General features: G+C 45.4%; 1 protein-coding gene across 1 annotated transcript in view; it reads left to right on the forward strand.

Annotated features, from left to right (window-relative positions):
- Window positions 1-9,504: 9,504 nt before the first annotated feature.
- LOC101160056 (partitioning defective 3 homolog B) overlaps window positions 9,505-13,693 on the forward strand; it is a gene marked incomplete in the record, with an annotated part of 92,878 nt that continues 88,689 nt past the window's right edge. The window contains 1 exon segment of the mRNA XM_023950478.1: window positions 9,505-10,448. Within this exon segment, the coding sequence (XP_023806246.1) occupies window positions 10,326-10,448 (123 nt within the window).

A 13,693-nucleotide genomic window follows, 5' to 3' on the forward strand; every position in this document is an offset into this window, starting at 1 on the left:
TTTGGACCAATGGTGTTCAGCCATGGGCCAAATAAGGGAAATGGGAGGGCTGGAGCAGGAGGGGGGGAATATAAAGTTGGGAGAAGTGCTCTCGTCTCAGCGGGAGAGATTCAGAAGTTGCTGAACTAATTGTACGGCGTTTGTCGCGGTCTGCAGTAACCAGAATAAAGAACCTTAAAAGAGGTTAAGTCTCCGTGCCTCAGTGTGGGAAAGGGACGCTACATTATTGTATGGCTCTTTCGAAATTACATTTCAAAATATGTGGCGTTTATGGCTCTCTTGGCCAAAAAGGTTCCCGACCCCTGATCTAGGACATCCGCAAAACCTTAAGACAAATATAAAGTTGACTGATGAGATGAAAACAAATGTTTATGCTATCAGGCTTCAGGCAAGACTACTATGCTGCCAGAACAACTATCAAACAAGGTGGTGGTAGTGTGATGGTTGGGTGTAGGTACCAAAAGTATTCGGCCTGCTTGTTTGTGGTCTTGTGACTAATGATGACGTCACACTACGGTATCACCGCTTGGACAAACTACATAGCTACGTAGCGTCGAGCTAGGGCTAGGGCTCTATGTTTTCATTTCACGTTTCATTTTGTAACCTAAAGTTCTTTTCCCTCATAACTAATAATGGCATTTTGAATTTTAAGGAGTGTCCGACATAATTGTTTGTTCCACTACAGACTTTATTTTGAAGAATTGTAAGAAACATGAGCCTTAATCACAAGTTCAGAGCCAATGTGGTCTTGTTGTTTCTGCTGATTTTAATGGTCACTCTCCCTATGACTACCCATGAAGTTCCAACGTTTTCCCATTTTCTGCATGTGTACTCTGTTCAGATGCACGTCTGTTTCCATGGACGCACTTCACCACCTTTCCCTCTGAGCCTTTTTATTTGTCTTACTTTCTCCCCCGTCAAAGCAGAACGTGCTTCACAACGTGGATCTGTCAGTCAGCGAATGGATGCACATGGCCTCACAGCAGGAGAGCCTTCACTTCCCAATGTTCCCCTTAAATGTTGAAAATGGGCGAAGCATGCCGCAGATCACTGCTAAGGTTGAGGTTTTACCTCGTGGGGTGAAGAGCGGAATGAACAACCATGGAGAAAAGGCTGACAAAAGCCTCGGGACATGGAGCTGTGAACCAACTCAACTCTCTCAGTCTAAGAGAAAAATGATGAAAATGTGTGTGAATGGCTGTGATCACTAAAAATGGTCACAATTTTCCTAGAATACATCGTCAACAGGTCTGCCCTTTTCTGCTGTTAAAAATACTTTTAAAGGTTTTTTTTTGCTTGCAGTGATGAATCCAGATGGGTTTTCCTGGATTTGCTGAATTTAACAAAAAGCAAGTCTAAAGGCCCGTTCACACCGGGACGAATTTCGCCGGCGATTTTCGCCGACGTTTAACGCCTCGTGACTAAACAAAGGGCACCAATGAGAGCGTGCACACCGACGCGAAAAAACGCCACGCGTCAAAGCGTCAAAAAAAAAAAACGCCTCGGGTTCGTTTTTTTTTTTCGACGCGTCGCGTTGAAATCTATTCGACCAATGAGAATGGCGCTTTTGCACACGTGTCTGGAGCTTCTGAAGTTACAGTAAAACACATCTTGGGGGCGCTCAAACACAAAACTGCCTTGCTGAGCACACATACCAGCGAAGAAGATAGACGCCGAGTAGCGTCTACACTGCAGCGAAGAAATAATGACGGACATTCTAAAATATCCCCGAACCAAGCACCGGTTGGAGCTACTGGTGCTTGAAATATTCATGTTTTCTTTGTATGATTCTGACAAGCGCGTAAATACTTGCTCTCTTCTTCTGAGTGAAAAGCGACTTTAAGAAGCGTAAAGTTGCGCAGCGCCACCTTGTGTACAGGAGTATTTCTGTTTACATTAAGCGCCATCAAATGTCAGGGAATGAAATTGCATGTTCGCTCGGCTCACCGTCAGCGAAAATCGCCTGGGTGTGAACACAAAAAACGTGGCGAATAACGCCTGGCGAATAACGCCTGGCGAATATTCGTCCCGGTGTGGACGGGCCTTAACTCAGGTAAACTGTTAAACATTTGTTTTGTTTTTCAAACCCAGTAGTTTAATTAGAATGTCTTTATGTAAAATTTATTTTAGAATTTATCTTTAAGCAAAAAGCAATAGAAGAAACCTGTTAACTTGATGACAGAAATAAACATGTTAAGTTAAACTAAAGGATTACCTTATTGACAGCTGCTCTGAAGACCCATCTTTTTAATCTTTTTAAGAATGTTTTATATTATCATTGTTTATTGCTTTTATCAATGTATATATTTTTTATGAACATTTTGTTTAGAAATGCCAGGGGGGGAGGGGTTGCTCAGTCCAGTTCTCAGATACAGCTAATGCCTGGATGCAAGGACAGTCTAAACACACATTCTATTTATCCATCCATCTTCTGAAGCCGCTTCCTCCAGCTCCGGTTGCTGGAGCCTTTCCCAACCACTTTCAAGCAAAGGCAGGTTCAAAGGCTGAACAGTTCAGTCACAGGATAACACAGTAACACACAATCACCACACATCACATTCACACCGAACGGACGATTTAGAATCACCAATGAACCTATGGGGCATATTTTTGACCTGTGGGGAGAAAACCCACCCACACATGGACGAGGAGAACATGCAAACTCCCAAAAGCCCCCTTTTTATATCAACTATGTTTTAACTCAGAGAATTTTCAACATAGAATGAAGTGAGTGAAAAACTAAATATCTATTTTTATTTATTTCTGAATTACTACAGCTCCAACCAAATACAGTTTGTGTTGATGAAAGTGTGACCTGCCAGTGTTCTGCTTTGCCCCGTCGTTCCTCCGCACAGCCTGTCTTTGACACTAAAGCAGTCCAAACACCAGCAAATTACAGAGCATGTTTTCTGTCACGTGACTGAAAAGTTCTCAGCTCATCAAAACAATGTCTGATTTGTATTCATTCTACATCTAAATATGTAAATAATGCAGAAAAATGCAAAGAAAGCCTACTGAGAGTGTGTTAAATAAAACATTTCCCCATCAACCTCCTCACTTCAGATTTTACATCTGAAGGAGGGTTGAACTGAAAGTTCTGAACTAGCATGACGGAAGGAGAAAGCAGCAAAACGCCTGCGTTCACAATGCTCCCCGTCCCACGAGGTTCATTAATAGCAATGCAATTCAGTGACCCAGAAACTAATCCTAGCCCAGATGAATTAGCAACTATCCACATGCAAACATTTCAGCTGCTAATTACAGAGTCAAACTCCTCCTCACAAGGAGGGATTTCCCCTTTGAAGATGAGACAAACACTAAAAAGTCCCACACTTGGTAAATGAAGAGTCAACATTTGGATGTTGGCGGGGGCCAGCCGCTGAAACATGTCCGAGGTCTGCTTTAAAATTAAATATTTATGTCAACAGTTAAGAAGTGGAGCGCATTTCAAAAAGACTTTTGTCTTAACGTTTATGTTTGTTATGCTTTTGGACTAATTTCCTGCTCCTGAAATAGTGGATTTCAGCCTCCAAGGTAACTGTGATGCATATTTAAATCAGAAAGCTGATTTTAAGGCATAAGTATGCGTGTGAACACTATCTGTTTTGTGTACATGTCGACAGGTGGACATTTTTGCAACTAACAGGTGTGTTTATAACATTTGAGTGTGTGTGTGGACAGGCTCCGCCCTTTTTTTTTTTGTTTTTTGTTTTTTTTTTCATTTGAACCTTACCATAATGATTAACAACCAGTAAACTTGCTGCTTTATGCTGCTTCATGGTCTTATCCCCCTTCCCCTCCTATTATCACCCCCTACCCCCCCTCTCTCTAACGTCCCTCTCTCTTCTTCCCCTCTTTCCTTTTCCGTCCGGTCCAACACCAAAGATTTTCAGACATGTTTGAAATTAATAAAGTTTGGCCTCAATTACAAAAGGGGTTTATTCAGACATACCTTTGGTTTGTCTGAAGATTAATAACCCCTCTTGTTAAAGTAAAATATGTCCAACCCAAGAGGCCCTCAGCTCTCATCTGTCTGCCTAGCTGTTGGACAGGACAAGTTAAAAAAAAAAAAAAAAAAAAAAAAAAAAAAAAAAGCTGATATAAACACAAGATAATATTAGCTACACGTGGAGATTCAGCTGCACAGCTTCATTCAATTAATATTCCTCCCCTGATTACAGTAGAAAGAGGGACAGTTTTTATTCTGATAAACTAAGTATTCCTTCTAGACATCTTCAAAAGATTTTTTCCTGTATCAGATGCAAAAACAAAAGTTTACAAAACTTTGTGCTGAAGGGTGGATGTGGGCAGATGGATCTAAGCATTGATAGTATCGATACTATGGTGAAGTACTGGTGCTAGCGGGATGAGATGGATGCTTTCGATACTTTCATCACAGTTTTTCTTTAATACGTACAGTAACAAGCTTGAATTTACCTACGCAGTTCATGCAGATTGGGCAGAAACCCCCCAAATTTGACTATAAAACTACCCAATCTGGCGAGCCTGTCTGTCTGCGTAAACAGCGCACTCACACCATTGACAGTAAAATAAGAACTGGACTGAACGACCCCTCTCATCCTGGGGAGCGGGAGTGATTCCAGATTCCAGTTGGCTCGTCTGTGCTCCTGTCCTTGGCCGTGAACCTGGCTTCTGGCTCGTCTAGCGCCCCCAACTGTCCCCCAGTTCCATCTGCAACACTATTCAAACGTATAGTTGTGGAGTCAGATAAGCTAAATTTTCTTTAACAGTCCTGGTACATCGTCTGTCCGTTTGGCAACCAGCTTTTGCAGAATTTTGGAGAAACTGAAGGTTCTTAATGTTGTTTTTTGGAAGACCAGCAATCAGTTATTGTATTTTACAACTGATGTTTGATTTGTATGAGTACCGGTGTGAAGCCCGTTGAGTCAACTGTGTTGTAATATTGAGCTACATACAGTAAATGAAATTGAACTCAATTGAACAAAATAAACAAAGAAAGGTGTATTTCCAAAATCATTCTATAATCAAACATTTTAAGAGAAATCAGTATTGGTGATAATAGCCCTGTAATTACTTGGTATTTGATCAATACCAAAAAACCCACCGCTACTGAAGGGCTTTGAGGAACTTGTTCTTGTTTTATTGCTCATTTTGGTGCAAATACTTATTTGTGTTATAGTTATTTTGACAAATCAGGAACCAAGGAAACAAATACTTTTGTTGAGATTCGGTCATTTTTCTTCCATGTCCCATAAGGCAAGTTCCATGACCGGAGTTTTGGCCGCCGAGAAGCCCGCCCTCGACTGCCACCCAAACCACATTTCGCCGGCCCCTTTTGAGGTCTCCTATGGGTGGTGGGCCCATGGGAGAGCAGTCTCATGTCGCTCCTTCTGGCGGAGCCCGACCAGGGCCTGTGGGAAGAGCCCCGGTCACCAGGCGCTCGCCTGCGAGCCCCAACCCCAGGCCTGGCTCCAGAGTGAGGCCTTGGCGACGCCAATCGGGTAGCTGCTCTTAAGGACTGTCTCTGTCACGTCGAAAGGAGCAAGTTGAGGTGGCTCGGGCATCTACTTTGGATACCTCCTGGATGCCTCCCTGGAGAGGTGTTCCGGGTATGTCCCACAGGGCGGAGGCCCCAGGGAAGACCCAGGACACGTTGGAGAGACTATGCCTGTCGGCGGGCCTGGGAACGCCTTGGGGTCCCCCCAGAGGAGCTGGAGGATGTGGCTGGGGCGAGGGAAGTCTGGGCATCTCTTCCTAGACTGTTGCCCCCGCAACCCTGTCCCAGATAAGCAGAGGAAGATGGATGGATGGACGGTCATTTTTCTTACACTTAATGTGCTGTTGTTCATCTGATAGTCCCACTCTGATCATCTTTTGATCTGTTTTCAAAGCGTTCCCAATGGTATTTTATTGATGATGCCGTTCTAGGCCATAGTTTCTGCAGAGCGGCAGGAGTTCACTTGAAATTCACCTCTGAGTTGTGGGTGAAGGCCCGTACACACCGGGACGAATATTCGCCAGCCGTTATTCGCCAGCGTTTTTCGCCATGTCTTTTGTGTTCACACCCAGGCGATTTTCGCTGACGATGAGCCGAGCGAACATGCAATTTCATTTCCTGACATTAGATGGCGCTTAATGTAAACAGAAATACTCCTGTACACAAGGTGGCGCTGCGCAACTTTACGATTCTTAAAGTCGCTTTTCACTCAGAAGAAGAGAGCAAGTATTTACGCTCTTGTCAGAATCAAACAAAGAAAACATGAATATTTCAAGCATCAGTAGCTCCAACTGGTGCTTGGTTCAGGGATATTTAAGAATGTCCGTCATTATTTGTTCGCGGCAGTGTAGACGCTACTTGTCGTCTAACTTCTTCGCTGGTATGTGTGCTCAGCAAGGCAGTTTTGTGTTTGAGCGCCCCCAAGTTGTGTTTTACTGTAACTTCAGAAGCTCCAGACACGTGTGCAAAAGCGGCATTCTCATTGGTCGAATAGATTTCGACGCGACGCGTCGAAAAAAAAAAACGAACCCGAGGCGTTTTTTCGCCTCGGTGTGCACACTCACATTGGTGCCCTTTGTTTAGTCACGAGGCGTTAAACGTCGGCGAAAATCGTCCCGGTGTGAACAGGCCTTAAGACTGTTGGTGTGGAGTATGCCTGCCTTTATTTCCCATCATTCCTTTATTACACTCTCTCCCGCTATCTTACAGCCTCTCTTTTTCGCAGAGACTTCTGGGAGATTTCTAGGGCACTGGATTTTGGAATTGAAGGGTGTGTCCGAATTCCTTCCCTATGGACTATATAGTGCGTTCGTCATTTTCCAAATCTGCAATTCCAAAATCGAGCGCCCTAAAAATTTGCTCTGCGAAATTCTGCGAAAAACCAGTGTGCATTGATGGTGATTAGATCGATGGTGACTAGATTGGAGAATATAGACCACAATGCATTGCGTCGGAACAATTTTTACCATAAAAATATATTTAAATGTATTTCTGTCCTCCTAGCACCCTACCCGCCAATTTTAACCGCACCTTAGACATTTACGGCCCCTTGGTGAGGAGGGTGAGGGGACGTCACTGTGAGTAATCAGGAGATGTCCCCTTAGTGCCCTACCCGCCAATTTTAACCGCACCTCCCTTAGTACACACACCCCTCCCCCCTCAATATATACATCCCAACATAAACACACACACATGCACACACACACTCTCTCAAACACACATACACGCACACACATTTTGCAAGGAAGGTGGGACCTAGGACCATCTGTCCCCTGCCTCTTCCCTGGTGGGGGGTACGGGCCCCTTTGCAACGGCGGCTGTGTCCCCGGGGTGCCGGCTTCCTGGGCCCGGCGGTGCTCTCTCCGCGCGGTGGGGGGGTTCACATTACATCTGAGCCGGGGGTGTTCGTGTCCCTGGGGGGTGGGTTCTGGTCCTTGCTCCTGAGTGCTGGGCCCCGCCAAATTTCCAACTGTGGCCGAGCCTGGTCGGGCCATATTTACAACACCCCTTGTGGGCCCTCTTTTTTCCCCGGGGTTCCCCCCTCCTGGGCAGGGGCGGCGGGCCCCTGCCTCGCTCCTCCCTGGACCAACCGTGGGCCGGGCGGATGGCTGCCTGGAGTGCGGAGTGGGTCTCCCTTGGGGGGTCCTGGCTCGTACCTGGGGTTGGGGCGGGGGGATGCCCGGAACTCCTGGGTGGTGGTGGGGTGCTCGTCTGGGGCTGTGGGCGTCCTTCTCCGGTGGGGCCCTGCGTTGGGTTCTCCCGGCGCGGCGGGGGGGCTGCTCTCCTGGTTGGGCTGGGGCGGCGCTCTCTTTCCCTCCGTGCCTCCCTGCTCTCTGGCTCTGGGGGCCTTGCGGCGGCCCTGCTGGCCCTGGCCTGGGTGGCGGGCTTGGTCGCCCGGGCGGCGGTTGTTCCCTGCCGGTTCCCGTGTGGCGTTGGGGGGATTCCGGCTGCCGCTGCTGGTGCGGTGGGGGTCTTGGGGTGGGGATGGCTGGGCACTCTCCCTCCTTCTTTTCACGTTCCACCATCCATTTTAGAAGAACATAAACACTCACCTGAGCACAGGTGTTAGCTCAACAGACTGAATGACTGAAATATTTCACACTAGTTGGTTTTAAGGCATAAGTATGCGTGTGAACACTATCTGTTTTGTGTACATGTCGACAGGTGGACATTTTTGCAGCTAGCAGGTGTGTTTATAACATTTGAGTGTGTGTGTGGACGGGCCCCGCCCTTATTGTACTACATTTGAACCTTACCATAATGATTAACAACCAGTAAACTTGTTGCTTTATGCTGCTTCATGGTCTTATCCCCCTTCCCCTCCTATTATCACCCCCTACCCCCCCTCTCTCTAACGTCCCTCTCTCTTCTTCCCCTCTTTCCTTTTCCGTCCGGTCCAACACCAAAGATTTTCAGACATGTTTGAAATTAATAAAGTTTGGCCTCAATTACAAAAGGGGTTTATTCAGACATACCTTTGGTTTGTCTGAAGATTAATAACCCCTCTTGTTAAAGTAAAATATGTCCAACCCAAGAGGCCCTCAGCTCTCATCTGTCTGCCTAGCTGTTGGACAGGACAAGTTAAAAAAAAAAAAGAAAAAAAAAAAAAGAAATGTATTTCTTTAATAAACCATTAACGTTTTTATCTTCAGAAGACAGTGGACTCATAAATAACTGTCGCAAAACGCTCATATCAATTAGATTTTAACTTTGTGAAATCGATTATGTCATAAACGCCGTTTAAAAAAAAGAAAGTAGTGAGTGTGGTGATCGAATTGCTTTTAAAATTCAGAGCACTACATAGTGCAGCACTATCTAGTTATTCAGTAGTTAGGGGTTAGGGCGGGAAGATCTGTAGATTCATACGACACTAGAAAATGCCCTACTAACTAAATAGTGCAGGGGTGTCAAACTCATTTTCACTGAGGGCCACATCAGCATAGCAGTTGTCCTCAAAGGGCCAGATATAACTTATACATCTAACTAAAAAAAAAACAACCTAATCCTTAATGTTAAATAACTCATTATTTATTTATTACGACTTTTTAAAGTGACAATTGCATTTGAATAAATAAAAAAAACATACGTTTGTTTGTTACTCTAGCATAAATCCTTTTAAATTTGATTCTGTCAGGTTAGGTCATATGGACAGTGCTTAAGTCCCAATGTATAGTAGCCAAATCTGATATTTTAAGTCCGATTCCCCCTAGATATGAATAAATACACACCAATTTTTTATTTTAAGAAATTAAAAACTTTGATGCTCTCGCAGGCCACATAAAATGACATGGAGGGCCACTTTTCGCCCCCGGGCCTTGAGTTTGACACACGTGAGATAGTGGAATTCAGACACAACCTTGGAATAGGGCGGGAATTCAGACGTAGAGAATCGTGAACTGGATAAATACAAGCCTTTGATTTGTAAACTAGGCTGTCAATCACGTTCATTTTCAGCCAATCAGAGGACTTTTATCACACTCCTGTCCCTCCCTCCCCTAATTACAGAAACATTAATCCTGAGTGACAGACTCAAACTGGGTTTTCCCTGTAAGTTCAGCATCCACGTGCACGTGAGGTGGTCTGCAATAGTTGCGCGGGCGGGCGGGCGCGCGCGCTCGGCCAATGCGTTACTGTCTCTTTAAGAAAGTGACAGCGGCGGGCACCGGAGGAGCAGCTCAGGAACCGCTGTGAAGGAATCCCAGAACTTTCCCAACTAAAGCAGCGAGCTCTGCGGTCCGGTCCAGGTCCGGTCCAGCATCCAGCCGGCCGTGCAGAAGTTCTCTCCCCCCCGTCACGGCTCCGTCTCCCGGTAGGGGGAACGGACGCTCGCGGCTGCGCGGAAAACGGGCATCATCTTGTGAGGATAAAAAGTTACGGTTCGGTGTTCGCCAGCCGCATCCTCCCCCCAAACTTCAGCTAAGCAGCTAACGGTAGCTAGCATCTGGCTAAGCTCGCATCCGAACTTTATGCCCGTCCCGAACCGAAGCAGACTCGCTCCTTTAGTTAAGAAAAAGTCATTCTGATTCCATTTTGTCCCCAAAAAAGTTTTTAAAAAGTTTAGTCGTTGGTATCGATCATAACCGGCCGGGTCAACAGAATCAAGCTAGCTGTTTTTGGGAGGCAGGCGGCTAACCCCTGAAAGAGCAGAAAAGGTCCCAGAGCCAGAGCGAGGAGGCCGCAGACCGAGGCTCTGCTCCCGGAGGAGCAGGATGGGAACCCGCGGAGCCTGAAGAGGACTTTCGGAGGACTTGTTCCTGTTCGGCCTCCTCCCCTCCCGCCTGCCTCTGCCTGCGCGGAGCTCCATGACCGAGGAGCATCTCCTCTGTGCTGCCGGCCTGCGTTTTGGATGAAGATGAAGGTGACGGTGACGTTCGGACAGACAGGTGTGGTGGTCCCCTGTAAGGAGGGCTGGACGGTGAGGGACCTGATCCAACAGGCCACGCAGAGGTACCGGAAGCTGCTGGAGCAGGTAACCACCGTCTGCTGCTGCACCTTTACGCCCTGCAGTCATGGTCTCCATCCATGGAGACTCGTTTTGATCAAACTGGTCTTTTGAGGGGTTTCCCCCCACAAATGTTCACCTGAAGTGCTTTTATTGATTAGAACCTTCAGATGTTCTTTCCAAAGTTCTGGTCAGTTGCACAGAGGTCCAGGTCTCTACATCGATCTGGCCGTCTGCAGACATTTCCAATTGACTTGTGGGTGTAAAATGCAAACAACTCGGTCTTGTGATTCTTTTATGACTGCTTTTGATTCCTGGCGCTGCGCTGAGGGCAAGAAGCTCATGACCTCCATCACACCAGCAAATCATTTCAGTGACTGGCTTCACATCGGAGCCATTATTCCAAAAGCATGTATGGATGATGGCCTTGGTGTGGATTTAAAGGTGTGAGACAACGGCTTCAGACGTTTCTCTTCTTCTCTACTCTTCTGTGTCTTTTCACTTCTTTTGTTATTTTAATCTGCTTCTCCACAGACGATCGTCTCAGTCCAAACAGCTCTCAGTTATCGGGCTTATCTATCGCCCCAGCACCTCTCCACTTCAGCTTCCTCACTCCTGTGCATGTCCCTGCTGTGATGTCTGCTTCCTCTTTATGCCATCTTCTCCTTCTTCTACTTCCCCTTGTTGCTTGGAAAAGATGAGTTTCAGCGTAGAAGATAGGATGTTGACCTCCCAGGATTCACTGCTGTGAAACGCGGCGGGAAAGTACAGGTGTAACAGCGATCGAGCTGTTAACCATCAGCCGGTATCGACTGAGGTTTTCTGTTTACGGTTCGGAGGTTGTGCCGAAACAAGAGGCCTTTGTGGCACAGGCCAACCTTCACTCCAAAAGCAGAAGCTGGCATTTTGCGTCGTTTCTGCAGGTTTGGGTTGTGAACTGAGAGTTTTTAGAACTCACAAAAACAAAGAAACGAGTGGAGGATTTTTTATGTAACTTCATAAACAAAGAAAAACAACATTTATCAACAGAAAAACACATAAAAAAAAGTACAAAGTTCTGCTGGGTTATTATCCAATATAGTGAGTGAAGAGGAAGAAAACCAGACGTTTGTTCACACTGAGCTGTATGTTTGTGTCCAATGATCTACTTCCTTACTTTAACAACATTTATCTTTTAGTTCTGGGTTTATTTCCAGTCAGCCAATGAAATGCATCGTTTGTTTGAAGCTCGTCTTCTTCCTCTGTATTATTGTTTCTTCCTTTTTCATTTTTTCAGCTCAGTGGAAGCCCAATGCCTCACGTCAACATACATGATCACTAACCAAAGGCTTCATTTAGCCTCTTTGCTCCAACTTTTTTAAGTCATTTATTGACATTTTCTGTTACATTTTTATTTATAATTTTTTCCTCCGCATTTCCTCTTCTGCTAAACATGGACATCTTTAGTTGTTAAAAAGCGAATAATTGTAAAATTGAATTTGTTGTAAAGGCTTTTTTTCATTTGTTGGATTCTATTACACTCTAGGAGGTAATGGTTTGATTATGAAACAGTAATGCGTCCTGAATCAATGCATTTTTTTAATAAATGCTTTCTTTTCACCACAAGACACTAGGTACTTTTCTCCACCAAGGACATTTGTAAGTAAAGACAAGATAAAAATACTTTTTGACTTGCATCAAGATATAAAATTTGTGACATGAAAAAGTTTCGATCAACAATCTTTCCCAGCGTCAGCTATAGACGATTTTTAACTCCTGGCTGAGAAAATAACGAGGCCTAGTTAACTATTCATTCACCTTCCGTTTTTCCCTTTCGGGGTCACGGGGCTGCTGGAGCCTATCCCGGCGACTTATGGTCGAAGGCAGGGGACACCATGGACAGGTCACCAGTCTGTCGCAGGGTCACACATATCACACACCCATACACAATCACATTCACACCCATGGACACTTTGGAGTGACCAATTAAACTATGAAGCATGTTTTTGGACGGTGGGAGGAAGCCTCGTAAACTAATGGACTTAATATTGTAATATAGTGTAGACGTGTGGGATATGATTTCATGTTGTTTTTCCTTAAATGCTTTCTGGATGGCCACACCCCCTACCACTTGAAGGGGTCTACACGAAGTCTGTCAATCTAACCCAGGGGCCAGCAGGCTCCACCTACTTTTATTAAGTTATCTGATTGGTCAGTTTATAACTTTAATAACTTGGACTACAGAAAAAATATGAAAAAAAGATGATTATCAAGAAAATGTAAAAAAACAAAACAAAAAGGATCAGGTCCAGAATGATTCCTCTAACCCAGGGATCGGGAACCTTTTTGGCAGAGAGCCATAAACACCACATATTTTTAAACGTAACCTCCTTCAAGGTTCTTTATTCTGGTTACTGTAGGCCAAAACCAACGCTGTATAACTAATTCAGGAACTCTTGAATCTCTCCCACCGAGAGAGCATTCCTTCCGACTTTTTATCCCTCCGCTCCCGCATCAGCCCTCCTATTTCCCTTATTCGACCCATAGCTGAACCCCATTGGTCCAAACTTCCCAACGACAGGCTGAGCGACAGAACTGAGGGCCAATCAGCATCTCTGCTTGATGCGTCAACGACCTCCGGAACTTATAAGAGCCACCCAGTTCATTCCAATCCGCTATAACAGCGGTCCCCAACCTTAATGCGCCACGGACCGGTTTGAGGTCTGGCAACATCCTCATGAACCGACGTGTATAAGTGAGGCGGACTAACACTGTAGCAACGCTATGTTAGAGGCAGAGTCACGTGATGAGACGTACTCCGCACTTTTATTTTATAAAAAACTGTGCATGGCACAGGTGTCATCATCCTCTCCCCTTCCCACACTCATGGTGCTAAAATGAAGTAAACACAACAGCAAGAAATAACTAAGGGTGAAACAACATACCTGCCAGATGAAAGGACACGTAAGCAAAAAGAAACACCCGTGCTTAACCCTATTTTGACCAAAGCAGGCAAAGGGGATCGATTCCCATAATTCTCTGTGATGCCAGCTCCCACAGTAACCCCTGCAGCCTGTGGAACTCCCACAGCAGACCAAACGTTTCCGACGCTACAGTACAACAAAATAATAGGACTGCATGAAAACTGTGGTATTTTCTAAACATAACAATAAACACGAATTATGACATGAGCAACATCCTCTCTGCCCGCAACACTCTCTGGTCACTATGGTAACGTTTAAACATGCCTTCAAAATAAGTGCACGGAAATCCAACTCACCACAACGCTGAAT

The sequence above is a fragment of the Oryzias latipes genome, chromosome 21 (assembly GCF_002234675.1).
Source record: "Oryzias latipes chromosome 21, ASM223467v1".
Lineage (NCBI taxonomy): Eukaryota > Metazoa > Chordata > Actinopteri > Beloniformes > Adrianichthyidae > Oryzias > Oryzias latipes.